This window comes from Fonsecaea pedrosoi (assembly GCF_000835455.1).
Source record: "Fonsecaea pedrosoi CBS 271.37 unplaced genomic scaffold supercont1.3, whole genome shotgun sequence".
In the NCBI taxonomy this organism is placed as follows: Eukaryota; Fungi; Ascomycota; class Eurotiomycetes; order Chaetothyriales; family Herpotrichiellaceae; genus Fonsecaea; species Fonsecaea pedrosoi.
Window position 1 is genome coordinate 1994972 of NW_013550613.1, and position 27819 is coordinate 2022790.

A 27819-nucleotide genomic window follows, 5' to 3' on the forward strand; every position below is an offset into this window, starting at 1 on the left:
TATATCCCTGTTGATGTCAGAAACCAAAATCACAGATAGACGTTGGAACAGCAAACTCACTCGTGATGTCGGGGAAAATGAACTTCTCCCACGCCAATCCCGTATGTGTCGTGAAACCACCGAGTCGTTTCACCGGCGCCTCAAGAGACAAGAGTGCCTGCTCCTGAATCGTTGCAGCGATCTCCGAGCCAACGCCATAATTCACCATGCTCTCGTGGACGACAATGGCACGCCCCGTCTTTCGCACGCTGTTCAGGATAGTCTCTCGATCCCAAGGATATATCGTCCGGAGATCAATCAGCTCAATGCTCGTCCCCGGTGCAGTCTTCTCCGCCGCCTCAATGGCTGCAAGACAGTTGTACAGTGGTCGCCCATAAGAGATGATTGTCAGGTCAGCACCGGGCTTCAGCACCTCAGCTTTACACAGTGGAAGTGTATAAAGTTCATCCGGAACTTCCTCGACCGCGGCGCGGTACAGGATCTTTGGTTCCATGAAAATCACCGGATCTTTGGACTCGAGGATAGCCGAGAGAAGAAGACCTTTCGCTTGAGAGGGTGACCGCGGAACGACGACTTTGAAACCTGGTACGTGGCAAAAGAGTGACTCAGGGGATTGAGTGTGATATCTAATGGTGGAAAGAGTTAGCATGTTTTCGCACGAAAGGTCAAACCTCGACAGGCAAGACTCACAAAGCACCATGTCCCACACCACCACAGGGCATTCTGATCACCATGCCCGCCAAGTTGGCACCAGTCGAACCCTCCCGATATCGAAACTTTGAAGCCTCATTCACGATTTGGTCAAAGGCTGGAAAGACGTAATCCGCAAACTGGATCTCGACCACCGGTTTCGCACCCTCAGCAGCCATCCCAATCGCAGCGCCCACAATCCCCTGTTCGGTGATGGGTGTGTTGAAGACTCTGTCCGGCCCAAACTCAGACTGCAGATTCACCGTGCACCGAAAGACACCACCAAACGCGACATCCTCGCCAAAACAGAGCACTTTGTTGTCTTCCCTCAAAGCAGTTCTGAGCCCCTCGTTGACCGCCTGACAGAGATTTAGACGTGTTGTAGAGCCGCCTTGTGGTAGCTCAGGCGTCTGTGGAATCGTCTTTGAGGAATGGTGCAGAAGAGGAGTCTTGCCAAAGTCGATGGGCACGTTCAACTTCCGCGTCGCAGGGGTCGCGAGGGAAGCATATGAACGCACAGCCGCGCGTGATCGCGAAGCTACTATTCGCAACGATCTGCAACCCTGCGACATGATTCTCCGGTGGTATAGCTAGTTCTGAGCAAAATGCTTCATGCAGTGCTGTGACATGGGGAATTGTACCGAGTATAAGCATGCCCTTCATTCCGCATGAGACAATCTACCCCAGCTTTCCAAAACGCCATGACACCGCGGATGAAAGCTTGCATCGAGGGGTCCTCTCGGTCTCTCACAAGTCTCCCCGAAAGACTGGGGGTACATGTGTCGTCTGCGGTTATCAACGGTGATGGTGTCTTGAGTGCGGATCCGGGTGGTTGCTAAGCACATGGATTCGGGGCCGGAGTTCGAGATCTCCGGCTCCCGGGACACAATCGCCGAGGACAAACTGCGTCTCTAGTCTGAAGCCACATGCTGACCGGAGACAACAATGACTGATGCCCTTCCTGATTTTTATCCCCACTATAAAACCCCACTGTGTTCCGAGAAGATTGATCTCTGTTCTGGAGATGTTGTTGCAGGGAAATGCTCCTTCAGGTATAGTCGCCGACTGGGCGTGGGCCAGACTGGACGGGTTTATGCGATGCCAGGTCAGGCATTCTCGGGCCTGGGCCCGTCCTTGCCTCAGTTTGATGATCAGGTTTTGCTCAGTCCGACACCCCAGCCTCTCGCTTAAGGGCTTTAGAGGTCTGAGATATCGAGACGAATGTTCCACGTAGTTTGCTATACCTATCATATACAAGACATCGTCATCATGGCTGAGCAGCTCTGATGGGGCTCTGAGACAACGAGGTGCAGGTCCGGGTAGTAGACTCTCACAGCAGAGTAATCGGGTCGCTTACGAATGGATCGAGTGGTGCACTAAAATAGTCAAGCTCGGCCTGCCAGTCCCTCTCTGCAATTGATGAGTCGAGTGTAAAGACATTGAAGTCTTCACCATCGGCCGGACGCATGGAAGATGGATTCTGTATCGTCTCGCTGGTGTCTTCAGGGTTTGAATCAGAACTCTGCTGATCAATATCGGGAAGTACATTGTGCCTCCGAATGATGCTTTCGGGTGAAGGTTCACAGGACGATGAAGAGCCATCTGAGATGTTTGATGAGCAAATCGGACGATGTTCTTTATACGTCCTCTTGGTGGTCTTGCGAGGGAAGACGGCTGCGAAACGGCGTGCAAGTTCAACTTCGTTTTCTGACAGCTTCTCCGGCCGTTGAAGCATATCCCTCACGTTCTCAAGGACACTTCCAAGTTTCCATACCCGGGCATAGTGGGCCAGAACTAATCTAGAGAGGTCGCGGGGAAGAGAGGAAGGATTTGTCGCCGTCATCGAATTCGATGGCGAATACACTGGCATCATCGTGCAAGCGATAAAGGGATGCGCCACAGCAATAAAGTCCGGAGGCCAATTGCTGACTATCAATGTAATGTCGTCAAGGCGCGCCTTTGAAGCCGAAGCGCTGGATGAGGCTACCTCTTCGCTATTACCTGGGGATCCCTCTTCGATGATTGTCGACATCGTCAATTTCGTGCCGGCAAGGATGAGATGCAAGGCAATGATCCAATTCCCACGAGCAAAATTGGTGTTGTCGAATGGAAATGGTTTACTCCTCAAATGAAATATGGGAGGAAGGGCAAGTCGGAGGCAGCAGAGAGACAGTCCCAATTCCTGTTTCTGTTCCAAGAGCACCCCTGCGGGCAGTTGGGCTAGGTCATGTGCTATCGACGAAAGGTACTTTACCACCAAGTACCATGCTCTTTCATCTTGGTTGGCGCAATTCTCAAGGCTCTTCCAAGCGTCCTTTGCTTCGGGTATTAATTTGGCAGAAGGAATAGGTGTCCCAGCGTACCAGGCTTCATCTGAGCATGGCAGATGTACCGTTACACGTCTCTTGTTGATCATACATGGTCGTCGTGAGGTTGTTGAGTTGAAGGTATCAAGCTCCCAAACGAGCCACCAGACGCGCCGAAACCCCTCTTTGGTGATCCATTCTTCTGGGCTGGAGTCGGACGCATCGTCTGGGTCATCATCGATGGAGTTTAGATCCAACTCGTATGAGAGCTCCACACAACGAGACACAAGCCCCCAAGTCAACCCCGTTGGACCGGAGGTAAAGCAATAAAATGCCAGGAGTATAGATCCTTGTAGGAGAATGATACTAGGCGGGGCTCCAGATTGCCGCAGCTTTTCGTAAACCCGATGCGCGTCGACGAAAAAGCGTTCTCCACGCTGGGGCGGGGGAGTATGGACAAAGGGTGCTGTATCAACGTACCTTGCGGCGAGTGCAAAGATACCCATGAACAGCAATTGTTCCTCCATGGGCAGTGTGTCAAGTTGAAGAGATTGTCCTTGGGCTAGGGATGGCGCAATGTACCGTGCATAGAACCGTGGACGGTGAAGGAGCGGTAGCCACGCTTGCACACGGGAGAAATACACATCAACTAACTTGACTTGGTCACTAGCAGATGGTAATTTCTCGACGTCTCGGAAACCGGCGTTGGTGAAGTGTTGATCACTGGGTTTGGGCGTGGTAGACGTTTGCGCCAATGAGGACAAATCCATCTCGGGGAGATGGAGCTCTTGTGTACAGGTATCAAGATCCGCATTCTGTGTGCCTCGTGGCACGGAGTGTGCCTGATACCCAGCTGCCTCCGGGCCAAGGTCTGGCGCAGGGGTCTCTATGAGTCCTGATCTCGATGTGCAGTCATGACGCCGCGCAGTGCTCGGTGAAACGGTCGCAGTTTGATCAATCCCATTCGACAAAGACAACACGTCTATTTCCGAAGTTGGCAGAAGCTTGTGGCGTAGCTCCGGGCTGAGGAGACTGAGCAGATCATGAACTGTTAAGCGTTTCGAGACACTCGAAGGGAGTCGCTCAGCCTTTCCAACCTTCGGCGTTGGCTGTTTTCTTTTCAATGGATATACACAGAGGGCGCCAGTGCGCTGGCACAGTCCACACATGGGCTTCCGGCGATCACACCGGTTCTTTTTCCTGTTACATCCTTCACAAGCTCGGATCATTTTTCCTGCATGTGTGGACGCAACATCTTGGGCCGGGACTGGTTGATCCATGTCGAACGGATAATGAGTCCTCGTTTGTAGTATCCTCCCTCAAAATCCAGAGAACTGATCAAGTGTCTAAAAAGATGCGGGCGAGACGGAGAGACGAGTCTAATACCGAGTAGACTTTGGCTCTCCAGAGCTGGGGAACGGCCGACATGATCTAGTCTGGGGTGCGGCAGGAGGCCGTGCTTGTCCACTGAAGGGCAATCCGATTGGACATGACGAGGAAACGTAGTCCTCGCTAAGGCAGGGGTGGATTAGGGTGGCTGATGGTCAGAGGAGACCCCCAGGTATGACATCGACTTGTGCACCGAATACCCTGGCAGTGGACCGAATAAGAGACATTCAAAACAGGGTCTTAGGACAGCGTAGCGCCATTTGACCAAAGAGATGAAGGTATTTGATTTGTGATCAGGTTTGGAGACGCGGACCTGCTTAGAGATTGAAGTTGGATTGGAAGTGAGAAACGTGGCAGGTGAAAGTTCAACGCCGCACAGCCTCGACACGGCAAATCGCGGTCGCAGCCAAAATGCCGGCATGAGTTTGTTTCGTCCCTTGTAACCAGCTCCAGTCGTGCCAACACATCGGATCCCCCACACTATGCATCTATTGGTCAATCATCATAGCATGTCTGCTGTCTGGGTGCTTGGTCTGCGCCAGTCCTATCAATGACGCCTTCTTTCTTGGTTCAAGAGCAAATTGTCAGCGTTGAGATGATACCTATGTCTGACCTCCTCATGCAGGTGAACTGCACCACCACATTCTATCGCACGAGAGTCCTGCAATACTGACATAAAACCTAGGTTACGAACCGACGAATCTCGGCTGGAACGGTCGCCCTCACCACGTCAGCCTTGGAAGACAGGAAACAAAATAGCTCTCCGGATTACACTATGATTAGCAGGACTAAACAGCCGCCTGCCACACGGACATCTTCTCAATCTTGTCCTGTTTGACGTTTCCAATGGTCGCCGTAAACCCAGACTTGTTTACAAACGCCGTCTGTTCCTTCTGGAATGCTTCGGCCGTCCCAAGCTCCAGCGAGACTTCCCTACCCGCCGAAATTCGGAGGATTGCAGCGACGTTCGTGGGTACAAGTCCATCGACATTGGCGCGCCAGGCGACCATGTCGTCGGGTCGAACAAGAACAGCATCCCGCTCCCATAACCTGCGGACGTGCTTCTCGTGTGGGAGGTGGATCATGCGCACGGGAATGTTCTGCGAGATTCCCTCCCTTTCGAACGCGTCGACGAATTTCCTGTCGGGAGTGAAATCAACCAACGAGAACCCGGGTCCGAACAGGTCGAAGATGCTTATCTCATTGTCCGCGAGGAAAACATGCGGAGGTCGTGCTCCTGGCCAAGTCGAAGGAATGTAATCTTCAGCCGTCCAGATCGGTTCATCCACTTCATTGTCGGGCACCACGACGGGTGAGTGATTATACCGGTAACCCATTTCAATCCCGAAGAACTTGTTCTCCCCATCATTCTGCTGTAAATGGTCGCGTATGCGTTGACGGAGCTCTTGCCCTTGATCTGTCTGCATGAACAACGTCTGTGGACCGGCCTGCCTCACCCATTCCACGTAGGTGGCGTGGGTTTGACGATGTAACCCCGAGCACTCGATATTTCGCACAGCGACAGGACGCCGTTCGATCTCATACGAGTCAAGAAGATACTTCCCTCCCCATCCAGACAACACAGCGGCAAGTTTCCATGCGAGATCGACGCTGTCTCCCACTGCAGTGTTGTATCCATAGCCACCGGTCGGAATATTCTGATGTGCTGAATCGCCGCTTAAGAATATTCTTCCACCAGTGGAGCGGTACCTGTCGGCGATGCAGATGTTGGGACGCCAGGAGCTTGTGACCAGGATTTCATCCACCTTGATGGGATAAGGAGTGCCAGTCGAGCCACCCAAAACCTCCGCGATGGTCTCGTAAGGGTCCAACTTGGTGTGGTCAACGTCCAACGCAATGGGTTTGTGGACGGTCCAAGTGTCAATCTCGTTTTGGGCGATCACTGCAGCTCCGCTAGTGAAAAATATGTGCCAGAATTGTCCACATTTTCGAAGTCGGGCCAGATCGGTGGATCTGAAGTGTACAAGGTAAAATGCTGCAGAGCTTGAGACTCCGTGTTAGTCCCCGGTTGAACCAAATGAGTTGAGATACTTACATTGGACCTCCAACAAGGCTCCCGCCGATGCTTTGCCTTACGCGGCTGCCAGCACCATCACAACCTATCACATACTTGCTCTTCACCACAACCTCCTCGGACAATCCGAGTACCGAGAACCGTGAGAAGACATAGTCGTCTTTTTCATGGAGAGATTCAAATTTGTGGCCGAAATACGAAGTTACCAACGACTGCTCCTGGATCAATGGCTTAAAGGCCTTCTCGAAAACAGCTTGCGAGCAGCGCTGATAGGGTTCTCGGGGTTGAGTGCCGTCGTTCTGCCGTTTGACCCTTTCACGCCACTGGTCAGGAGAGGGCATTGACTATCATTGATCAACTGGCGGTTCCTATTCGGTCAAGGATACGTACCCATTTCGTGATGACCTCGCCACCTTCCGAAAGACCAGAGCTGAAGAGTGAATCAAACGAGTATTCGGTTGCCACCCCTATCGAGATCAACAGCGTGTAGGTGCAGTCGGCTCAGGGCCCAAGGGCGTCTTACCTATCTCCCTGAGCTTTTCGTCAATTCCAAGTCGCTTGAACATTTCCATGGTTCTGCAATTTGTGATGTTCATTTTGGGGAATCGAGTTGTTTCCAAATTTCTCTCCATCAAAGTGCAGGCTATACCAAGTTTTGCGAGGCTGAGTGCGGCGATGAGGCCGGCGGGTCCTGCGCCCACGATCAGAACTGGGGTTTCAATTTGCTGAGCCTGCGAGATTTTGGTCAATACATTATCTCCAACGAACAGGAGGCTGCCAGAACGTACCATAGTAAGTGATGAATTATGGCAGGATTAGAAGTGGGTAGGCTGGATGCTGGCTTTCCGTCACAGTATTCTGTCCTCGCAGCTGCGAATGAAAATCAGTACTCACAGCGAAACAGCAGCAGCAACGATAACAATTCAGGACATAATAAATCCTCGTGAGATGCACTGGACGAGGCTCTGAAGGCTGTTGTGGGTGGAGCCGGGCAATTTTCGAGTTTCCCGACCTCCCGTCCGCAACACCGGGATCATGGGATTCCAAAACAATGCCTATATTCCACGAAAGCCGAGTTTCAATCGGAAGTAGATGCTTCCAACCTGTCATGTCACTCCGCGGGAGCTTGAACCGGTACTCCGGGAACCAGGGAGCATCAAACGCTCCACAACAAGTATTCACTAGTATCAGACAAAACCCTCTTCAATGACGGGCTTGAGCCCTGAGTGACACCGGTTTCTTCTTCAGTGCACCAGCAAAACAAGCAAAGCTCTACTAGGCTGAAGGAGCACTCAGAGACCAATCTGTCGATCAATCAATCATTCGAGAAGACCACTCAACATGGGTAGTGGAGGCACACCTGATGATTTCACTCAGTTCACAGTGGACTCCTCGACCGCTGTGCCCCTATGGCTTGACGGTCGCCAAGTGAGAACCTCGCGGACTTTTGAAGTCGTCTCTCCTGTTACCGGCAAAACTCTTTGGCATTCATCAACGGCATCGATAACAGACGCGGAAGCTGCAGTGGAATCGAGCCAGAAAGCATTTACGGCCTGGTTCGAAACGAAGCCCAACGAACGAAGAGATATTATTCTCCGTGCGGTAGCTATTCTAGAGCGGCGGAAGAACGAACTCTTTCACTATACCAGCAACGAGACTGGAGCCACCGCGAAAGCGTTCGCCAAGGACCACGAACTGGCGATTCAATGCTGCAAAAGCGTGGCAGGGCTCATTCAGAACGTGAATGGCTTCATACCTACTCTTGAAGAAGAGGGAATGGAAGGACTGGTGTATCGAGTGCCATATGGTGTGGCTCTAGGAATCGCTCCCTGGAATGCACCATGCATCCTAGGTGTCCGCGCGTTGGTCATGCCTCTGGCAGCAGGGAACACGGTGATCCTCAAAGGACCTGAGGCTGCCCCAGCTATCTACTGGGCAATTGCCAGTGCGTTCCATGAGGCTGGACTTCCCGCCGGATGTCTCAATACCATCATCCACCAGCCCTCAGATGCCTCGGAGATTACGAGGGCCTTAATTTCGCATCCAAATGTGAAGAAGGTGAACTTCACTGGCTCGTCAGCAGTTGGTGCTATTGTGGCGACCCTGGCCGGCAAACATCTCAAACCAGTGCTCATGGAACTCGGAGGGAAGGCGCCAACTATTGTCTGCGAAGACGCGGATCTTCACAAGGCTGCACTTGGCTGCGCTCAGGGGGCTTTCATCCACGGCGGCCAGGCTTGTATGGCAACGGAGCGGATTATTGTGCATGAGAAAGTGGTGGACGAATTTAGAGACATCCTCAGTAAAACCATCGACCAACTGTACCACGGCGAGCCATTGAACTTGGTCAGCAAGCTTCCCGTGCAGAAGAACAAGAGAATGATTGCCGATGCCATATCCAAAGGCGCCCGAGTGATTCACGGCGATGAGCAATTCAGTGACGATGTCGCCAAAATGAAGCCTGTGGTGATCGACAACATCAAGCCAGACATGGACATATATTACACCGAGTCCTTCGGCCCATCTGTGAGTCTTTTCAGTGTGAGCAGTGACGAGGAAGCGCTTCAGATCGCCAACGACACAATGTATGGCCTGTCGTCGGCCGTCTACACCGAAGACCTCAAGCGAGGGTTGAGGATCGCAAAGGCGATAGAGACCGGCGCAGTGCATATCAACAGCATGAGTGTTCACGACGAAGCCGCTTTGCCGCATGGAGGCGTCAAGCAAAGTGGCTTTGGGAGGTTCAATGGCCGTGAAGGTCTGGAGGAATGGGTTTACACGAAAGTAGTGACGTGGAGGGAGTGAGCGAGAGCTTCACCACTGAATGTATCAAGTCTCGGAATTTAGTTACAAAACAAAAACCCCTCTTTTTCGAGGACAGACTGCTTCTCAATACGTCACTTTGTGAGGGCTAGTATCGGTGAAAGGTTGTTGAGGGGGAGGTCGGCAGGGTTTTAGTCACGTCGTACCACAGTGGACATGTGTACCTACCTCATTTACTAGACCTATAGACAATACATCAGCCTTCTATACTGGACAGGCGAGACCCAAGACATTTTGTGCCTCTCCGGGATAACCACAGCAGGGTGACTAGAGAGAGGACAGTACTGTAAAGTGCCTTTGGACGATGGGCAGGAGGGAGAACCCGTGCATCAGCTACACCAGGTAGCACCGGGATGATTTACCAAGCAGTATAATCACGTGGCCGGGATTTTGTCCCGCATACTGGCGCATCTCCTCAGCCTTACATATAACGGCATACCTGGCTAGACATCGGGATCTACACGCACGGCGGACTTGTACGATAACCGACGCCGCAATTACCAAGCAAGCACTTGATCACGGTGGCGTTTTGGCGCGCTGTTCGGAAAACGCGTCTCTTGTCCATCGATCGAGTCATGGCGGGAATCCGGGGTTTGTCTTCGAATCCCAGATTCCGCCCGGCGGGTCTTTTTGGAAATCCGGGGTTGATGGAGTCGCCCGCCTGGCAAGGTATACCCCGCCCCAATCCAATGTATATCAACACGTCTTAAGCATCTTCCTACCGGTCTACGGGTATGGTTGCCTCGACTGAAACCTCTTCTACCATTCCAGATGCCAGGTTTCTTTCCTCCTGACGACCACGGCAGCATTCTTTTGGGAGATTCTCAACAAGAAACAAGGACAGGAGTGGCTCTGACCAGAAAGATGCCCGAGGTCGCGATGATGGACGAAGCACCACCTTCTGAGAAGCACGACGGCTCCGTGATGCAGAGTCAGATCGAGCAGGTCTCGGAATCTGAACAAAACCTGGCCTACGACTTGGACAATCTCAATCCCGAACTTCACTGGCGGACGTGGGTCGCGTTTGGGTCCATCTGTCTGTTCCAGATGGTGTCGATCGTTGCATTCCAGGGGCCGCCTGCGGTGGTAAGTCAGAATAGTCAGTGCGGACCTCTACCGTTCAACGATGTTGCTGACTTCCCCTCCAAAAAGCTTTCGTATCTAGGAGAAGCCCTCCATGACCCTGCCTCGCAGACTTGGATCCCCAACTCGCTGTCCTTGGTACAAGCCGTCCTAGGGCCTGTGTTCTCCTCTGCGTCGGATATCTTTCAAGCCCGCAAACTCTTGCTGTGCGTCGGATGTGCTGCTGCGGTGGTGGGCTCTGGGGTCTCGGCCAGATCCCACAGCATGGCCAGCCTTATTGCGGGGCAGACGGTGATAGGGATCGGATTCGCCACGCTCCCACTGGCGTACGTGGTTCCGAGCGAGATCCTGCCGCGCAAGTGGCGTCCCTTTGCCCAGGGCCTGCTCAACGTGTTCGCATACTCGGGCGCAGTCCTCGGCCAGTTGACCATGGGCGCTCTGATCAAGCGGGACACGTTGAATGGCTGGCGCAACTATTTCTGGTTCCAGATGGCTTTGTGGATCGTGACACTGTCCGGGTTGATCGTCGGCTACCGCCCTCCAAAGAGGCACACTGCCGTTGAAAGCCTGTCACTCGCAAAGAAAATTGCCAGCCTGGACTTGCCTGGGTGTGTTTTGATAACAACTGGCTTGACTTTGCTGCTCACCGGGTTGTCCCTCGGTGGAGGGCTATACAGCTGGTCGAATGTGCGGACGGTGGTGACACTAGTCCTCGGATGCGTCGGCATCGTGGCATTTGGCGTGTACGAGTGGAAAGGCACCACAACGGGGATTCTACACCACGACATGTTTCGCGGTGGGAAATCAAAAGGACGAACCTTCATCCTCTGCTGCGCCCTGGTCCTAATTGAAGGCATCCTAATCTTCGCCTACAGCATCTTCTATCCTCCTTTGTAAGCGATCCTACCTGGGAAAACATAGATTGACTTTCCAAACTAACATGGGGCATCAAAAAGGGTGACATCGCTTTTCGAGACGGATCCATTCTTGGCAGTCGCCTACATCCAGCCATTCTGGGTGGTGGGTATCTTCTCATCTGCCGTTTACGGTTTCGTGAGCACGAGGTTCAAGGACATCCGACGGCCGATGTTCGTCGGGTTGACGATATATACCGGTGCCATGATTGGTCTGGCCACCATCCAACCCGGGGATTCGCTGAATGCTCTGATGTTCGCAGGCATGGCTGGTCTAGGCTTTGGTGCTCCGTTGATCCTGATTGTTGCTGGTGTCCAACTTGCCGTTCCTCATCGCCTCATCGCAAGCGCCTCGGCCGTGATTGTCTCCGCCCGCGCCCTTTCTGGCACTGCATTCACGGCAATCTTCTCGGCCGCCTTCAACGATAAATTGACGACGAATCTGCCTCGCGATGTAGGCAGAGCGGCGGCTGCGGGTGGTCTCCCTTCCACATCGATCCCTCTTTTCGTGGAAGCCCTTGCTACAAATAACCAGACCGCCCTATTGCAAGTCCCTGGGGTGACCCCGGGGATCGTCAGGTTAGGTGTCGCTGCCGTCAAGCAGGCCTTTGCGGATTCATTGAGGGTGGTTTTCATCATCGCCGCACCGTTTGGCATCTTGGGCTTGGTTTGCACCCTGTTCCTCGGCGACTTGAAAGAGACAATGAACTATCATGTCGATGCGCCGGTGGAGATTCTGCATGCGAAGCACCCCGATCAGCAGGAAATTCCTCGTGCGGCGTAGCGATCCGTCGGTTGGAATGTAAGGAAGTACCCTGTGTCTGGTCCATAGATGAGAGGCAATAACACACAAGCGACCCCTTCTGGGGGGAATGATCCTTACCAAGGGATCCATAAGGCCCCATAACAGACTGACCTCTTTCCTCGTTCCTGTAGTGTACAATGGAGTCGGGTATTTGGTAGATGAGGTCCACATTACCCAGAAATCTCCCCGGACGACGCCGACATGCGACTCGCGAGTAATCGATGTATCTCTGTGCGCGGAGTCTCGCCTCCAGATGATATCCACACAAGTCAATCTCATCAGCGATCTGTCCCACGGCCAGGGTTGACGGTTAGAAAGATGCCGAGCCATGTCACATGTGCAGCTCAAATAGGAACGTGCGCCGGCTTGGCATGGCAAAATGATATTTAGGCTTCCAATCTCCCCCCACTCCGCCACTCTATCGCGAGTACCCTCCTTGCCTCCCCCTTTCTACCTTGTTCCGTATCTCGTACTCTACTAGACACAACGACAACAGGTTTCTAGCGAGATGGCTGGTCCTTATGCCATTACCGCCGATCCCCTCCCATCGTCGTGCAATTCTCTCTATCCTTATCATTTGATAGTGGCCTTGGCCAGCGATCTACGCCAACCGCTATCAGGACTCTACAATGTATACAGGATAACACCATTACGATGGGGTGATTGGGCCCACTCGCATGTTTCCGGCTCAAATCCGAGGGAGGGATGTGTTACATCGATCATCCCAGTGTCTTACATGCTCCGTTCTCCTTAGACCGAAGCAAGGATATGGATTCAGTGGTTCCCTATGCTGGGGCATCCACGTCTGCGCATGGGGGTGGAGAAGGTACGAGCAGGTCAATAATAGACTGATATCGCGTTAAAGCTTGGCTGCCGTGGCACTGGCCGCCCCCATTTATTATTATTATCGAATGCTACATTTCCAACAGGCGAGGTCTGATTTGCCATTGCCAAGATTTGCCAAGCATTGCGTCGACGTTCGACGCCGAATCGAAGGAAGCTTGGCGTCTTGGAAAGCTTGTCACCTTCCAGCTGGGGAATGATTCGCCTTTAGTGCGTCCGGGGTCAATCCAGTCTATAACGCAGATCCTTTGCTATCTGTCGAATCATGAGCCGGGTACCGCTGGGTCAGTGAGCTGCGATGGAACGCTGCGACCTTGACACCGGTTACCTGCCTTGTTTGTTCGCTCGAAATGGCAGTAACCGAGAGCCTCGACCGCCCGCCGTCAGGCCCCTCATTGGTCACCCTACCAATCGCTGCAGAGCTTGTTGTAGTGCTTGTACCACCCAAGGAGTGCTTCATCTTATCAAGAGCAACACGAGATATGGCTAACACCGCGTGCGCAATTTCGAGCGGCTACCAATGGTTATCTCGCCACTACCCGGATGCTCGTGTGTTCAGTTCAGGTTACATCGGAAGGACCGAGGAGGGATACTCGTACTATCAGACAATCCCGTCCGTGAGGCCATTTATTAGTTGCTCCTGTTCCTTCAATGGCCTTACTTTCTTACTCCACGACCTCGTCTCTGTCTTTCGCTCACTCACTCACTCCACCTGCCTGTCACAGCCATGGAGCATATTGCCCCAGTCACACATCCAGCCCCGGAGCTGGATGCTGTGACCGAGCAGCAGATGCGCAAGCCATCCGTCTCGCTCAACGAGAAGCCGGCGGTCATGGAGCGCACGTGGGGTTTCGCTGCTCGTACTGACAGCACCGTGACGTACGAAGAATACGTCTATTGGGCCAAGATCGAGCGTGAGATGGAGATTGAAGAGAACAAAGTGTTCCAGGCCGAACACGGCTCTCCTCTTGCTGGCTCGATCAAGAACGCCTTTTCCAAATCGGGTCGAAAGAAGGCCAAGGCGGAAAAGGAGGCCAGGCTTCAGACTATAGCCCAACTCCACGAGAAGCAACCAGCTGGGGTCGTCACTGATGTCGACAATCCCACGCGTAACGATTCGCTGAAAGTTACTGACGCGGAATGGCGTAACGCTGCTCGTGCGCTGCGAACGGCGAGCTGGGGCCAGATGTTCTTTCTCATTACCACTGATATTCTTGGTTGGTCAGGTGCTCCGTAAGTACTCCCCGAGACTCGATTTGACATAGATCGCAACTGACCAATTGTGTAGATTCGTCTTTGCTAGCGTGGGCTACGGCACTGGAGTCGCACTCTATCTCATCTTCGGTATTTTCGCTGCCTGGGGCGGCTGGGTTATTTGGAAGACTTTCCTCGATCTCGACTCGTCCCGGTATCCCATGCAGAGCTTTGGTGATCCGTTTTTGCGCCTCTTCGGCAAGCCCATGCGTCATTTCATCAACATCGCCCAATCACTCCAACAATTCTGCACCGTGGCCATCTTGATCTTCAGCAAGGCTTTGAACATTGAGCAGATCGCTCACTCAAAGGTTTGCTTTGTGGCTATGATGGTTGTCATCATGGCGGTCGGCATGCTCGGAGGCTTTATCCGAAGCCTGCGGAAAATTGGTTGGATTTCGAATGCCGCTGTGTGGATGAACATTGTGAACTTCATCATCTGGTTAGTCTTGCTTCTTCCCGTCCGGTAACATCACTTACTGACCAGCATTACAATAGCATGGTCGCGGCTGCACACTTTGCGCCATACTACCCTGCAATCACGAGATCCACGCTTATCCAAACCATCGAGCCCATCAAGGTCTTTGCCGGCATTCCACCGGATCAGTACCAGCAGCAATCTCCAGGCTTTGCGGCTACATTCAACGCTGTCAACACCATGGTGTACGCGTACGCCGGCGCTCTCCTCTTCGTCGCGTTCCTCGCCGAGATGAGACACCCGCTCGACTTCTGGAAAGGCATGCTGCTGGCCCAAGCCTTCATCTGCATCGTCTACATGTTCTTCGGTGTCTTCGTCTACTCCTTCTACGGCCAATACTCTGCCAACAACATCGTGAACGTCGTCAACCCGTACGGCCTGCAGACCGCCGGTAACGTCCTCCGGCTGCTCTCCGGCTGGATCGCCATCATCATGTACTTCAACATCGGCATGAAGACGGTGTACCTCGAGGTTTTCCAAGCCATCTTCAAGTTCCCCTCGATTGTGGAGAAGAAGGGCAAGATCCTGTGGTACCTCCTGGGACCCTGCTACTGGATTCTCGCCTTCATCGTCGCGGGCGCGGTGCCCAACCTCAACGGCATCACCAGCTTCGTCGGCGCCGTCTTCATGATGAACTTCACCTACACCTTCCCCGGCATGATGTACCTGAGCAGCATCATCCACAAGGCCGCCGAGCTTCCCGGCGAGGGCTTCAACCCAGCCACCCGCGAGACGATCCGACACGACGACGGCATCAAGCGCTGGATCAGGGGGTACAAGAAGACGTGGTTCCGCAGCACAATCGCTTTCATCTACGTTCTCCTCGGTCTGGCCTGCTGTGGAATGGGTACCTGGGCCGCCATCGAAGGGTTGATTGCCGTTTTTGGACCCGGAGGAACCGTCGCCGTCAGCTTCGGATGTCCTGTGCCTGTGTAGAAGCAGCGATAACGAATAATGTAGGTGCCAAGAAGAAGTAACATTCCACGGAGGGTTTATTAAGCCATAGCTAGCTAGCTCTTCGAATATAAAGCCAGCCCTGTCGGAATAATTCAAGCAAACAAACAACGTACCGAGTACTTTGTTCTTCGTTTTGTGGGTATTGCTCTAAAGCTAGTTGGGCTACAGTGGCCAGCCACATGTGCTCTTATACCATTTTCATTCCCAGGTCTTTGGGCCCCATTTAATTATGGAGAAATAGAAATAGAAACGAGGCTTTTGACCAACTACTTAGCTCTTGTCTTGCGATTTCACATCTAGGACCGGCGCCACCGACAACGCCACCCGCGACAAGGAAGTATGATATTGGGCCATCTTCGATACTTTGTCGGCCAGACGGGTACTGTCGAGCAAGGGGCGACTTGACTACTTCCCAGATGACGACTGGGTTTGTGAAGAGAGGTACGACGTACTTCTTATCAAGCGGAGTTTTGTGTAGCGATGAACCCTCTTCAACTCACCTGTGACAGAACTCTTTCTCATTTCAAGTTGAGGGTCCCTCTCGCTATATATATATATATTTATATATCTCTATTCTTACCTAGTCGTGACGGTTACTGCTTGTTCAAATTGACGACAATCTAAGCAGCTTCCTTGGTCACCTGGAGACCTTCCAGCTCATTGTCCTCCCTCCACTTCTTTGTGATGTCCAAGAACGCCACGGCCCCGTCTCCGTAGACCGAGTTCCTCCTCAGCTTCATGGTAATGTCGCCTTCGTCGTTGTAGTACCCCGGGGTGCATTGCTTCAAGAACTCGTAGCGTCCTCTGCCCTTTTCGATGATGACGTCGACCCATTTCTCCTCGGCTTCGATCGACGCTTCGACGGTCCTCAGGCCTCGGTCTTTGGCCTGTCGAATGACCCAAGCAATGTGTTTTGCCTGCTCGTTTGTGATGTGCATGAAGTTGGACGTCAACGCAGCCTGGATGCCGCTGACGAAGTAGCAATTGGGAAACCCATTCGTTGTCCAGCCATGAAGGGTTTTCGCACCATCACGCCACTTCTCCGTGATGGTCAGACCGTTTCTGCCCGTAATCTCGAGCCCCGAACGGTGCGACCAGTCCGTAGCAAGCTCAAAGCCGGTGGCATAGATGATGCAGTCCAATTCGTATTCTTTCCCATTGGCTACTATCCCCTTTGGAGTAATACGGTCCACACCGCGACCCTGGGTGTCAACTAGTGTGACATTTGGCTTGTTAAACGTCTGCAAATACCGGTCATGGAAGGTCGGCCGTTTGCAGAATTGATTGTACCACGGCTTGAGAGCTTCTGCGGTGGCTTTGTCTTTAACAATCGAATCGACTCTGGCACGAATCGAATTCATTTGATCAAAGTCAGCCAGCTGGATGATTTTGGCAATTTCTGCAGGGTCGGCGTTCTTGACCTGATTAGGACCAGGACGAAGTTTTGCCATGCTGCTCGTCCATCCATCCGAGACTAGGTCTTCGTCCACCTCGCCACCGCTCACAATTATGTTGTAGTTATCCATGCGCTCTTGCTGCCAGCCCTTCTTGAGGGTTTTGGCCCATTCTGGGTCTGTAGGTCTGTTACCTCGAACCGCGACGGAGGATGGCGTTCGTTGGAATACATATAGCTCCTTGGCCCAGTCGCCAAGATGCGGAACGATCTGAATGGCCGTGGCACCAGTTCCAAGTATCCCAACACGTTTGTCTTTAAGCTTGGTTAACCCACCGTGGGTATTGCCACCAGTGTACTCGTAGTCCCAGCGACTTGAATGGAAGGAGTGGCCGGTGTACTCTTCGATCCCTGGCAGACCCGGTAGTTTCGGCCTGTGAAGTGGGCCAGAAGCCGTAATCACAAAGCGCGCCTTTATCTTGTCTTGACGAGACGTCTCAATCTGCCATCGGGTAGTTGATTCATCCCACCGGAGATCCACAATCTCTGTCTGGAATAAGGTATCTTTATACAGGTCATAGTGCTTTCCGATACGTTGAGCGTGCTCCAGTAGTTCCGTGGCATGAGAGTATTTCTCCACAGGAATATAGCCGGTTTCCTCCAGAAGTGGCAAATAAATATACGAGTCGATGTCGCACTGTGCTCCAGGATATCTGTTCCAGTACCTTCAATGCCTGAGCAATCAGTTCTCAGATTGTTGTCGCAGCCTCAAAACTTACCATGTACCGCCGTAGTCACCTGCTTTCTCGACGATGATATAGTCACCGATTCCCTGCTCTTGAAGGCGCACAGCGCAGAGCTCACCGCCATAGCCACCTCCGACAACGAGAACTTCTACTTCCTTCTCGATCGGGTCGCGTGGCGGGGCGGGTGGGACATATGGGTCTTCGATCCAATGTTTGAGTGTTCCCTCGATCGGTCGATACTGGAAGACACCACCATTCTGAAGTCGTTTGTCTCTTTCTTGCAGGTATTTCTCTTTCAGAGCCTTCGGATCAAAGGGGAGTTGGACCTTTTCATCTGTGGTTAAGGATGGGATTGGAGCATCCGCCGCGGTCGCGACGAGTACGTCGCCAGGAGGAGTGGCCATGTGTCGCGATGTAACAGCTTGCTGCTGTTAAAAAACAATGGCAGGTTCTTCTCAACATATTTCCTGAGATTTACTCACTTTTGATATTTGTAGACTTTGATGATACCAAGGCTATATCCACGGACCTCGCTACCCCGGGTAACCGCCATCTCGAACTAACCTCAGCCTGAGGGCTTCAATCAACCGGAAACGCGACTCGTAACCTCGGAAAACCTTGAACGCTCTCAAGAAAGCATATACACCGTGTCACGCAACTTTTGGACTTGGTCTTTTTTTGTTGGCCCGGTCGAATTGAGTCCAATCGGAGGAAGGACGAGTGTTCAGCGTCCAGAACGTTTGAGGGCAACTCCCCCCATGTTTTATTTGGCCCGAGATATACCAGAAATGCTCGATGGAATCAGGATTTGACCGTCCGCAAATCCAATCTTAAGTACTTGTTTGAAGGCATGGTGATCTCACATGTCGCCGTAGACACTGGGAATTACTATCCCAGACCACTGGTAAGCCTTCTTCCTCGTCCGGCCCCCCGTCGCACTTAGCTTTTGACTCATGCCGCACTTGTAGCAAGGGTGGTTGTCTTGGAGCGTTCCTGATCTACTACCGGGATGTGTCCAACCTTAAACGCCTGTGTACCGTGACCCGTTTCACCGTCCGGGTCAAATCCACCAGGTTCGTTACGATGGGTGCGGGGAGGGTGGTACGCAGCTTGATATGGAGATCTGGGGTAGGGCAAAGTGAGTCAATCGCAGGACGAAATGATTTTGGGGGAAGTCGACGCCTGTCAGACCGTTAGCGCCTTGGCACTCTGCTGCCATTACATGTCTTTACGCAGACCCATTCCTACCTCATGTCGTTCTAGAAGGTATACCGAGTACTAGGGCCGCCTAGTAAGTCTTCGGTTATCCGCTTCCGAGGGATACCCGTAACAGCCATTACGGTCATTACATTATCTCGGTAACGCTGTCAGCAACACCAAGACGCCGGAATTCCACAACAACATCAGATGTAGATCCTTTACACATCTCAAGACATTTATCACAATTTTACGTCGGATGCCTGTTCCGTCTTGTGCACATGGGTCTCTTTGACCGAGAAATTGACTGCGGTGAGAGATCAACCCTTGCTTTTCCCGCCGGACCTGGTGAGCGACGTTGCTCGTTGGACGGGACGGAATCAGGAGGACCGCGTCGAAGGGTGACTTTTCAATCCTGAAGGTTGGGCGCAGGTTCCGATGATTCATTTCGTCTCCTCTATTCCTATTTCCTTGGAAGGGCAATGCAGGACAAAAGCCAGGCGGAGGATCCGTCCTCCCCGGGGTGGGAGACCGATGATGACTCCAGCACCACCGCAGAGTCAGAGTCACCACCCCGAATCTGGAAGAGGCTATGGCTAAGGCTAGAACTCGATTTGGAGACGGTAAAAATGATGGCAAAGTGAGCTTGCACCCGCATTTGGTTGCTGCTCGAAAACTAACATGAAGACAGGGGTGCTCTACCACCAGCCATTGCCGCAGCAATGTGAGTATGCTCGACTCCCAAAGACCCCGATTCTGAACAAGCAACAGGAATCAGTCGGACTCGGTCGCACATATCTATACGACCCTCGCATATCTGGTTTCTATCATGGCCTTCTTCTCGTTTGCGACCCAGCCTCGAGCACGATTCGTCCAGACTATGACCTTGAATATCCTTGGGGTCTGCCTCGCTGCAGCTGTCATGCTGTTGTCTATCTATTGTGCAGTCAAATCCCGGGAGCATTCAGGGGGTGGGGCACAACAGCATTCTTCCAACACCAACGTCAATGTCAGCTACAGCGCCTCGGCTAGCGCGATAATTGGGGTCTGGCTCTGTGTGTCCATCTACCTCATCAATGTGGGACGGGCGCTGCGTCCACAGTATTCGGTGACCGGCACTATCTTGAGCTTTTTTGTCATTGTAGCCTCGGTCAACGCTACGGTAATGACACCCCAGACTGTTGAAACTGTGAGCTGACAGTACGTAGCGAATATCACAGATGTCGCAGGGCGAGATATTGATCAAACACCTGATTGGGGCATTTCTGATGGGATTCGCTATCGCAGTTGGCGTTTCGTTCTTCATTTTCCCTCGAAGCCACCGCAAGCTTTGCTTTAAACTGACAGATGATTTTGTCGGCAAGCTCAAGGAGTCTCTAAAAGCTCAGGGTGCTTACATGCGACGAATGCGGCGCAAAAATTTGGTCTTTACCTGCGTTCAAGAGACCAACGTTTCTACGGCGCGCATGAGTCCCGAAGAGATTAGGACCACGAATTCTCCGGAAGCGCAACGGCTGAAGCTCAGCACTGCAAGCCTCTCTGCAACTTTTGGTCGCATGCACACCGAACTACACTATGCCAAATCCGAATTTGCCGTTGGTCACCTCGACGTGTACGACCTCAAAAAGATTCGCGAGTTGCTCCAATCCATTCTATTACCCATGAACGGAATGTCGACCTTGGTTGACATTTTGAAAGAAGTGGCCATCCGCGCAGTTGGTGCAGAAGACGACGATGGTGATCCAGATGGTCTAGCTTTCGACGATTTGCAGGCGGAGCGTATCGCATGGGCCGAGGTGATGGACTCACTCGTGAGTTCCTTCGAGTCCCTGGCAGAGACTTTGGAGATTGCGCTGGATCATGTCTACATTCAATTGCGATTTGGACGAAGAAGGAAGCGGGCAGAAGATGCAGAAAAGGGAAGGTCACGGCCAGACGACGCAGATTTGGCAGCTCTCCTAAGTCGCAAACTCAAGGAGTTTGACTCGGCCCGTGCTGACACGTTACGAGGTTGGAGTCAAGCGGCCAATGTTGATCTACCCGTCGCATTCATGACAGACCCTGCAAGAGATCCACAGCCAACACTCACCGGACATTTCGCAGGGCTTAGACACCATCGGAAGAATCAACAACGGATGTATCTTGTCTTGTACATCGAGTTCCTGACCTGGTCCACTGCGAAAGGTGTTCTTGACTTGGTGGTCTTTGCGGATACAAAATCCCAGGAAGCCACCAAAAGGGGCTCCAGGTTGATTCTTCCGGGAAAGAGGCGAATGAAAAAATGGATTCGGAATATGTGGATTTCGGAGGACTCCATCGCAGATCCCACCATCACAGGTCGTGAAGGGACTCGAACCATTGTTCACCTGGGAGAAGCCTACAGAAAGCGAAAAGACCCCGAGCATTTGCCAGCTGCCAGCTACCTAGAAGTCATTGGCGACCACATCCGCAGCACTTCGCACTTCTTCGCCTCTGAAGAATCCGCTTTTGGATTCCGGGCTGTCTGCGCGGTCATGACAGTGGCAATCATTGCCTTCCTCCGCGACACCCAGACCTGGTTTCTCCAGCAGCGTGGACTATGGGCCCTCATCCTGGTTGCCATTTCACTGGCTCCGACAACAGGTGCTTCGGTGATCGGGTTCCTAGGCCGGGTCGTCGGAACGATAGCAGCCTGTTGCACCTCGATTACTCTGTGGTACATCGCCGACGGCAAAGCCGGTGGAGTCATCCCCGTTCTCTTCATCGTCGAATTCCTCGGGTTCTACACCATCTTGAAGTATCCACAGTTCTCGGTCGGCGCCATTCTCTTCAACGTGACTAATCTTCTGATCGTGGGATACGAACTCGAAGTTACGAAGCTGGGGAAAGAGACGGTGGCGTCAAACGGGCAGCCATATTATCCGATATATCTCCTGGCACCCTACAGACTTGCAACTGTCCTGACTGGAACGTTCGTCGCGTTTATCTGGTCATATTTTCCCTTTCCAGTAACCACCCACGGCAAACTACGGCGAGATCTTGGGGCAGGGCTCTACCTCCTGGCGACATACTACGCGACAGTCCACAGCACGGTCGAGATGCGCCTCCGGGACGATGTCTTGGATCCTCGGATCAAGAAAAGTCCGGCCTACCGAGTCGAAAAGGCACGAAACAAGGCGTTTGCAAAGACGGGCATCCAGATCTCAAAGCTCCAAGTCCTGGCGCGTGAATGGGAGCCCACGATCGGCGGGCGCTTCCCGAAGGAGACGTATCACGACATTATCGCGTCGATGCAAATCATCTTCAACTACATCACGCTGATCTCTTACTCCACGCGCACCTTCTCTCCATCGTCACCGCTGTACTCGGCGTCCGCGCTCCCGTCGACTGACCGTCTGTCTCCCACCCTTTCCAACGAATCTCAAACACTCCCAGGGACTGAGCAGACGTGGATCCACAATTTCCGCCTCTTCATGAGAGGCCTGCACATAACGACGTACGACATCACATCGGTGCTCAGCCTGCTTTCCGCGAGCGTCACCAACGCCCAGCCTCTCCCGCCCCTCCTCCGAGTGCCGCATCCATACACTCTCGGTCCGGACCTGCACATTATCGACCCCGACGTGCTGCGCATCGAGCACGTCGCCGAACCGTGCTACGCGGCCTTCGCCGTCTGCCAGGTCGCCAGCAGCCTGATCAGCGAGGAACTGGAGCGCATGATTGGACTGGTCAAGAGCCTCGTGGGCGAAGTCGACTTTAGCTTCCACATTGAACAGAAGCCCGAGAGGGTGACGACGTGGCGCAGCAGGACTAATACGTTCGGCGCCAAGAATACAAAGGAAGGTGCGAGGGAGAAGAAGAAGAGACATGGCATGTTGGGTTCACACGGCAAGGGTAAAGCAGAGTGATCAGATCATCTGAGATGTCTCGTCCCAGTCTGCATTTTCCAGCGTCGAACACGTCAGCCGGAAGGATTTATCGAGTTGACCATATCAAGCGCCTGAGACGCAGAGATTCGATCCGACGGTCTGAATCTCATCAGACCCTATCGACAAAATAAAATCATTTGCCCAACCAGGAAGTCGTCGTAGAAATATTGAAAGCTAAGCTTTGCTTCAGGAGCACCTGCACCTAGGTGAAGCTTGATGTCACTAGCCTCACTAGCCAAGGGCTTTTGATACTTGAAGCCCCGGTTGAGTAAAGCGTGGTCAGGCGGTCAGGCTACAGCAGTAGCCGCCCAAGTTGCCAACGCACACAGCTTCTTCGTCTGCCTCCTTTGGCAGATGGGTTTCGGGGATCCTTGTCTCTCATCTCCGACTGGACGCCTCTCAAAGCGCCCCCATGTGCCGTGTCTGCGGTCGAAAAAATCGTCTGCAGGCCTGCTTGGTCTTTTCCCCTCCTTCTTTATAAGGCTGGAGAATCCCGGCTCAACTCGCTACACAACCTTTGACTTCAACGCATACGGCCATCATGGCTCTTGAGCGCCCAAGGCGCGAGGCTAATCCAGACTTTACAAGATTTAACGCGGATTTTGGGCATCAAGAAGAATATTACGACACACTCGACCCATCAGACTTCATATCCAGTTTCAAAGATGTCCACGAAACGAGCAGCTTCCTCCTGAGCATCGATCCTGGGCAGGAAACAGCAGAAGCGTCGGATTCGAGCCATGAATCAGCAGACCCAGAACCAGCAGAAGCAGACGGAGCTGCGGTATCCCCTCCAGGTTCGTTATTGAAGCTGAGAATCACAAAACCCCGACCTAATGATACTCTGACCGCTAGGCACACTCGAAGCGCTCGATGACATTATGCGGGGCGGCACCCTAGAAGAACTACGAAGCTGGCTGCGTGCCGTTGAGGGGCAAGGCTATGTGGTCGACATTCCTCGTCTTCTGCGCTACGCAGTGGGTAGGGCGAACCTGGGCATGGTGAAGTATTTAGTTGAGCATGAAAAAGCAGATTTGAGGGCGACTGATATCCTAGAGAGGTCTGTCATCTTCTTTGCCGCCGCTTGCGATGATCTCCAGGTGCTGGAATACATTGCCGGAAAATTGAAGCGGATTGTCTCGATATCCAAAGAGCTGGCCCGAACGGACATTACTGGTGCGACACCACTCTACTATGCCCGCGATTTCTGGCACGCCGCCGCCAACGCCAAATATCTCCTCCAGACTTGTGCTGCTTCAGACGATAGAGCATCGCTGGCCCGTGCAGCTCTAGAACTCGAAGTGCAAAGGGGAAAGGCCAACGACGTCGTTTACACTGATTGGTACAACGTCCTTTTCCTTTACGGGTGGCTCGATCTCTACCTGCGTTTCCCCGTCCTTTCTGAAAGCTGGTCTAGGCTAAGAGACTCCGAGAGCTTTTGCACTAATAAAAGACTTTTCACGCTGCGGAACCTGATGTCCCAAAACCACTGGCTTCTTGAACAGCTTGAGGGCATTTTACTAGACCAGTATAACCCCGAATCAGTCTGGATCCACGTCCCGTGGACTAATGTGAGTTGAGGTGATGCCGATATCACCGTTGGACCACTAACCTGTTCCAACTCCTAGGGCATCCTAGTATCTGTATATCATCCGCCATTGCTCCCAGACATTTTCACTCTTCTAACAGATCTACAGGCAGTGCTAGACTCTGTGGTGGATAATTTCAGAGACCGCACCTGGGAAACTCTGGACGTTGCGAAGGCAGCCCTTGTGAGGGTCAACTTCAAGGATGCATTTCGGCGACGATCGTCACCGCCTGGTAACCCATATCTCGACTACTTGACACCCGTGTTCCGACAGGTTTCTGGCCATAGATCCGCGGTTGTCATTGTATGTTTCAAGTTGTTGAGAGCAACACTGTTGTCTGCTAATGAGATGGCCAGTTCCCATGTATCGAAATCGTCAGCTTTGGAGACTTTATGAGATCAAGGAAGCACCATATGGCTCTACGCGCAAAGTTGAAGACTGGATTCCCGGCCATCACGAGTCGTGTCCAGACAACCCGCACTCTTGACGAAACACATTTTCCGTCTCTCAGCGCAAAAGCACTCGAGGATTTGAACAACGATCAAGTGGTGAGTCGGGAATGCCACGAGCTTCTCAGTGGGGAGCCCACAACAGAGGCGACCAAACCGATCCTGGTGGTGTCGCAACTCTGGGTCTGGAACTTTGATGCAGTTGTGCTTTCAGCGTACTCTGACCCAGGAAAGACTCCTGACGACTCGCTGCTCAAGGATCACGACATCATGGAGTCTGAATTCCCCGTTGTTGATGCATGGAGGGAAAAACAATTTGGTGCAAAGACTTTGGAAGGTGGGCGTAACCCTGGGGTGAAGGTCGCATGTCTCTTGCATGACCAAATTGACTATTTCGACAAGACGCAAGCAAACGGAATGTACCAGGTGCCCCTCGACTATTTTGAAATGGGTGTGTTACGGATCATAGCCAGTGTGACTGAGTACACGAAGAACATGGACCCCCAGTCACTGGATGTAGAAAAGGAGAGGACCTTTATGCACGATTTGTCCGATATCAGAGTCGAGTTGGATGCGATCGACCAAGTTCTCACCCAGCAAAAGAACATCATCAGCGACTTTCGTGGTTCTCTCGACGCTGCAGAAGAAGACGTGACGTGGCATCTTGAAAATGACGCCGACAAGCGGTTTGTGAAGAGGAGTCTTGAAGATGACAAAAAGCGGATTGACACATATCGCACAAGGATTGCCAAAATCCAAAAAGACGCAGACCGCATCGACCAGGCCATCAGCAATGCTCTGAATCTCAAACGTACCGCAGCAAGTATTCAAGACGCTCGCAACAGCGCCAAAGATGCTCGAACAAGCCTCCTTCTTGGTTGGGCCGTTCTGGGTTTCACCATCATCACGATTCTGTTCGCACCCTTGTCTTTCATGACCAGTCTCCTGGCCTTACCGGTGGACAGCCTTCGCCAATTTAATGGGACGGACGCGACTGGGGCACCGACTGCTCTCTATCGATCCGGTTTCATCGCGTGGACTTTTAGTACGTATCGGGAGACCATGAAGTCTGACAGACATGTACACTTTGCTGACGAGTTGACAGTTGTGGCAGAGGTCATTTCCATCGCCGTCACCGCCTTGGCCGTATATGCTGCCGTAAGATATCGGCATGTTCTGAATGGATTTCTGGTGCCAAATGACGTTGGTGAGCAGGGGCAGCAAGGAGGGCGTATTCAGAGCGAGGTTGCTGGCGGTGACGGAGCCTGGGTCGATGAGAAGCGGCCGGATGCTGTTCTGAGAGAGCACGCTGACAACAGGGGAGAAGCTTCGGGTGCCAATGTGGCAGCGGAGTCAGGGAGACCTCGCGGTCTCCGCAAGCTACTAGGGACGACCAAGCCCAAGTCAAGAGACCCGGAGAAGTGATGTACGTTGCTAGATTGCGCGTTGAAAGCTGCCCTCCCTCTCATCGATACGAGCTTCTCAGCCCCAGGCGTCGTTGAACGGATGGATGACATCTGTGGCGGTACTAGAAAGGGGCGTCGCATTTTGGAGAGAAGCTCACAGCCCAAGAGGCCTTATACCCCATTTGGGAGGTAGACAGACGTCGAGGATATTCAGGTCCAAATGAAAAGAGTCGAACGGATACTACGTAGCTAGGTTTAGATCATCTTGCTGGCCGCCGTATACACTGGCAAGGCGGAGAGCGGAAGGCCAAGGGGACTATGTTTTTTTGATGCCAAGATGAGTAAAAACTGCTCGCGCTCACCCCGTTTTGGAACGAGGGTGATGCCGCCCTATGCTCACCCGCTACTCACCCGTGATTTCGGGGGGGGGCCGTCCAATAGCACCGCAGCCCTGCTCAAAAGCAGCGTCGGTAGACACGCACTTCTAAACTGGCTTGGCCTACCACTTATGCCCAAGTGGCCCAAGTTCTACGGAGCTCCCTCGTGCTCGTGCCGTGGATATTGAAATACCTTTCTTTACCATTTTTGACGGAAAGCATTAAAATTTTAGGCAGCTCACGTGCTCTCCACGATGTACTATCTCAAGTTCCCTGATCATAGATCATTCACCAATCACCGAGTATGAAGAGCTTCTGCCTGACGGAAAGGGAGCAACGGTCGTGGACGTGGACTCGTACCTGTCCCCAATTCCATCTCACTGTAATTCGGGGACGGATCATGGTGTTGTAAGCCCCCTTGACCAGATAATTCCCGTCATGTTGCGCGACTCCACGGGCAGGCTCCAGCCACTCGACGCGCTCGCCCGTGAACTGCTCAAACGTGGGCGGGCTTCAGCTTGGTGGCGTGCAGGTGGAAGTCGTCCACGATGCCGATGCGCAGAAAATGCTGTTCCCCGGCCAGCCCGGAACTGACGCGGTAACATGAGAGTGCCGCACGCCGCACACGGGAGCAGAAATAGTTTGGTCATGTTGGTTTCCGGTGGCAATCGTCTCGGGACTGGCTGTTAGGCCGTGAGTTTCTTCACCCGGCCCGCGTGCATGCTTCCAAGTGCGTTCAACGGTCGGCGATGATAAAGTTGGAGGCGAACATGGGACGAATGGATCTCGTGGTCGTAGCCACAGTGACTCTAGACAAGCTCGAAATCCATCTGCTACGCCATACGAGGCGTGACGCTGACGCCAGCGTAATAATGGCTGGTTGAATCCGAATCATGATGCTGTTACCCTGTCCATGCCAAAGTCAAAATCAAGTAGCATCGTCTAACGAGAACATGCTACCCTAACTAATACTTGCTCTGACTTGATGGTCCAGACTCCAGAGGCGATAGTCATCACTGAGGGTAGATAGACATAGAGGATTCCCCTTATCCATTTAGACGAGATTCACTATGTCTGAGTCGGTGGCCAGCTCATCGATATCCAGTGAATGCATCTAGTCTGTGTCAGACTGTGCCTGCTGTATACCCCGGATCCTGACGGGAGCCTCCGAATCTAC

At 52.7% G+C, this 27819-nt stretch overlaps 9 protein-coding genes across 9 annotated transcripts; 5 read left to right on the forward strand and 4 right to left on the reverse strand.

The window, feature by feature from the left end:
• Positions 1-16: 16 nt before the first annotated feature.
• Positions 17-1262, reverse strand: Z517_04618 (uncharacterized protein; the record flags this gene model as incomplete). The annotated part of the gene is made up of 2 exons (XM_013429946.1): positions 17-626; positions 691-1262. The coding sequence occupies 2 exons, from the start codon at positions 1260-1262 to the stop codon at positions 17-19; spliced, it is 1182 nt and encodes a 393-aa protein (XP_013285400.1).
• A 758-nt stretch (positions 1263-2020) lies between these two features.
• Positions 2021-4276, reverse strand: Z517_04619 (uncharacterized protein; the record flags this gene model as incomplete). The annotated part of the gene is made up of 1 exon (XM_013429947.1): positions 2021-4276. The coding sequence occupies one exon, from the start codon at positions 4274-4276 to the stop codon at positions 2021-2023; it is 2256 nt and encodes a 751-aa protein (XP_013285401.1).
• An 897-nt stretch (positions 4277-5173) lies between these two features.
• Z517_04620 (uncharacterized protein) lies at positions 5174-7211 on the reverse strand (the record flags this gene model as incomplete). Its single annotated transcript, XM_013429948.1, has 5 exons — positions 5174-6389; positions 6442-6764; positions 6811-6887; positions 6944-7151; positions 7209-7211. 5 exons carry the CDS (start codon positions 7209-7211, stop codon positions 5174-5176), a joined length of 1827 nt encoding a protein of 608 aa, XP_013285402.1.
• Positions 7212-7761: 550 nt separating this feature from the next.
• Positions 7762-9225, forward strand: Z517_04621 (uncharacterized protein; the record flags this gene model as incomplete). Its single annotated transcript, XM_013429949.1, has 1 exon — positions 7762-9225. One exon carries the CDS (start codon positions 7762-7764, stop codon positions 9223-9225), a length of 1464 nt encoding a protein of 487 aa, XP_013285403.1.
• Positions 9226-10107: 882 nt separating this feature from the next.
• Z517_04622 (uncharacterized protein) lies at positions 10108-12024 on the forward strand (the record flags this gene model as incomplete). Its single annotated transcript, XM_013429950.1, has 3 exons — positions 10108-10329; positions 10396-11219; positions 11283-12024. The coding sequence occupies 3 exons, from the start codon at positions 10108-10110 to the stop codon at positions 12022-12024; spliced, it is 1788 nt and encodes a 595-aa protein (XP_013285404.1).
• Positions 12025-13615: 1591 nt separating this feature from the next.
• On the forward strand, positions 13616-15556 carry Z517_04623 (uncharacterized protein; the record flags this gene model as incomplete). Its single annotated transcript, XM_013429951.1, has 3 exons — positions 13616-14121; positions 14177-14584; positions 14641-15556. 3 exons carry the CDS (start codon positions 13616-13618, stop codon positions 15554-15556), a joined length of 1830 nt encoding a protein of 609 aa, XP_013285405.1.
• A 641-nt stretch (positions 15557-16197) lies between these two features.
• On the reverse strand, positions 16198-18120 carry Z517_04624 (uncharacterized protein; the record flags this gene model as incomplete). Its single annotated transcript, XM_013429952.1, has 2 exons — positions 16198-17695; positions 17750-18120. 2 exons carry the CDS (start codon positions 18118-18120, stop codon positions 16198-16200), a joined length of 1869 nt encoding a protein of 622 aa, XP_013285406.1.
• Positions 18121-19395: 1275 nt separating this feature from the next.
• On the forward strand, positions 19396-22800 carry Z517_04625 (uncharacterized protein; the record flags this gene model as incomplete). The annotated part of the gene is made up of 4 exons (XM_013429953.1): positions 19396-19553; positions 19605-19637; positions 19685-20075; positions 20122-22800. 4 exons carry the CDS (start codon positions 19396-19398, stop codon positions 22798-22800), a joined length of 3261 nt encoding a protein of 1086 aa, XP_013285407.1.
• Positions 22801-23362: 562 nt separating this feature from the next.
• On the forward strand, positions 23363-26284 carry Z517_04626 (uncharacterized protein; the record flags this gene model as incomplete). The annotated part of the gene is made up of 5 exons (XM_013429954.1): positions 23363-23618; positions 23677-24392; positions 24450-24464; positions 24519-24713; positions 24767-26284. The coding sequence occupies 5 exons, from the start codon at positions 23363-23365 to the stop codon at positions 26282-26284; spliced, it is 2700 nt and encodes an 899-aa protein (XP_013285408.1).
• Positions 26285-27819: the final 1535 nt, after the last annotated feature.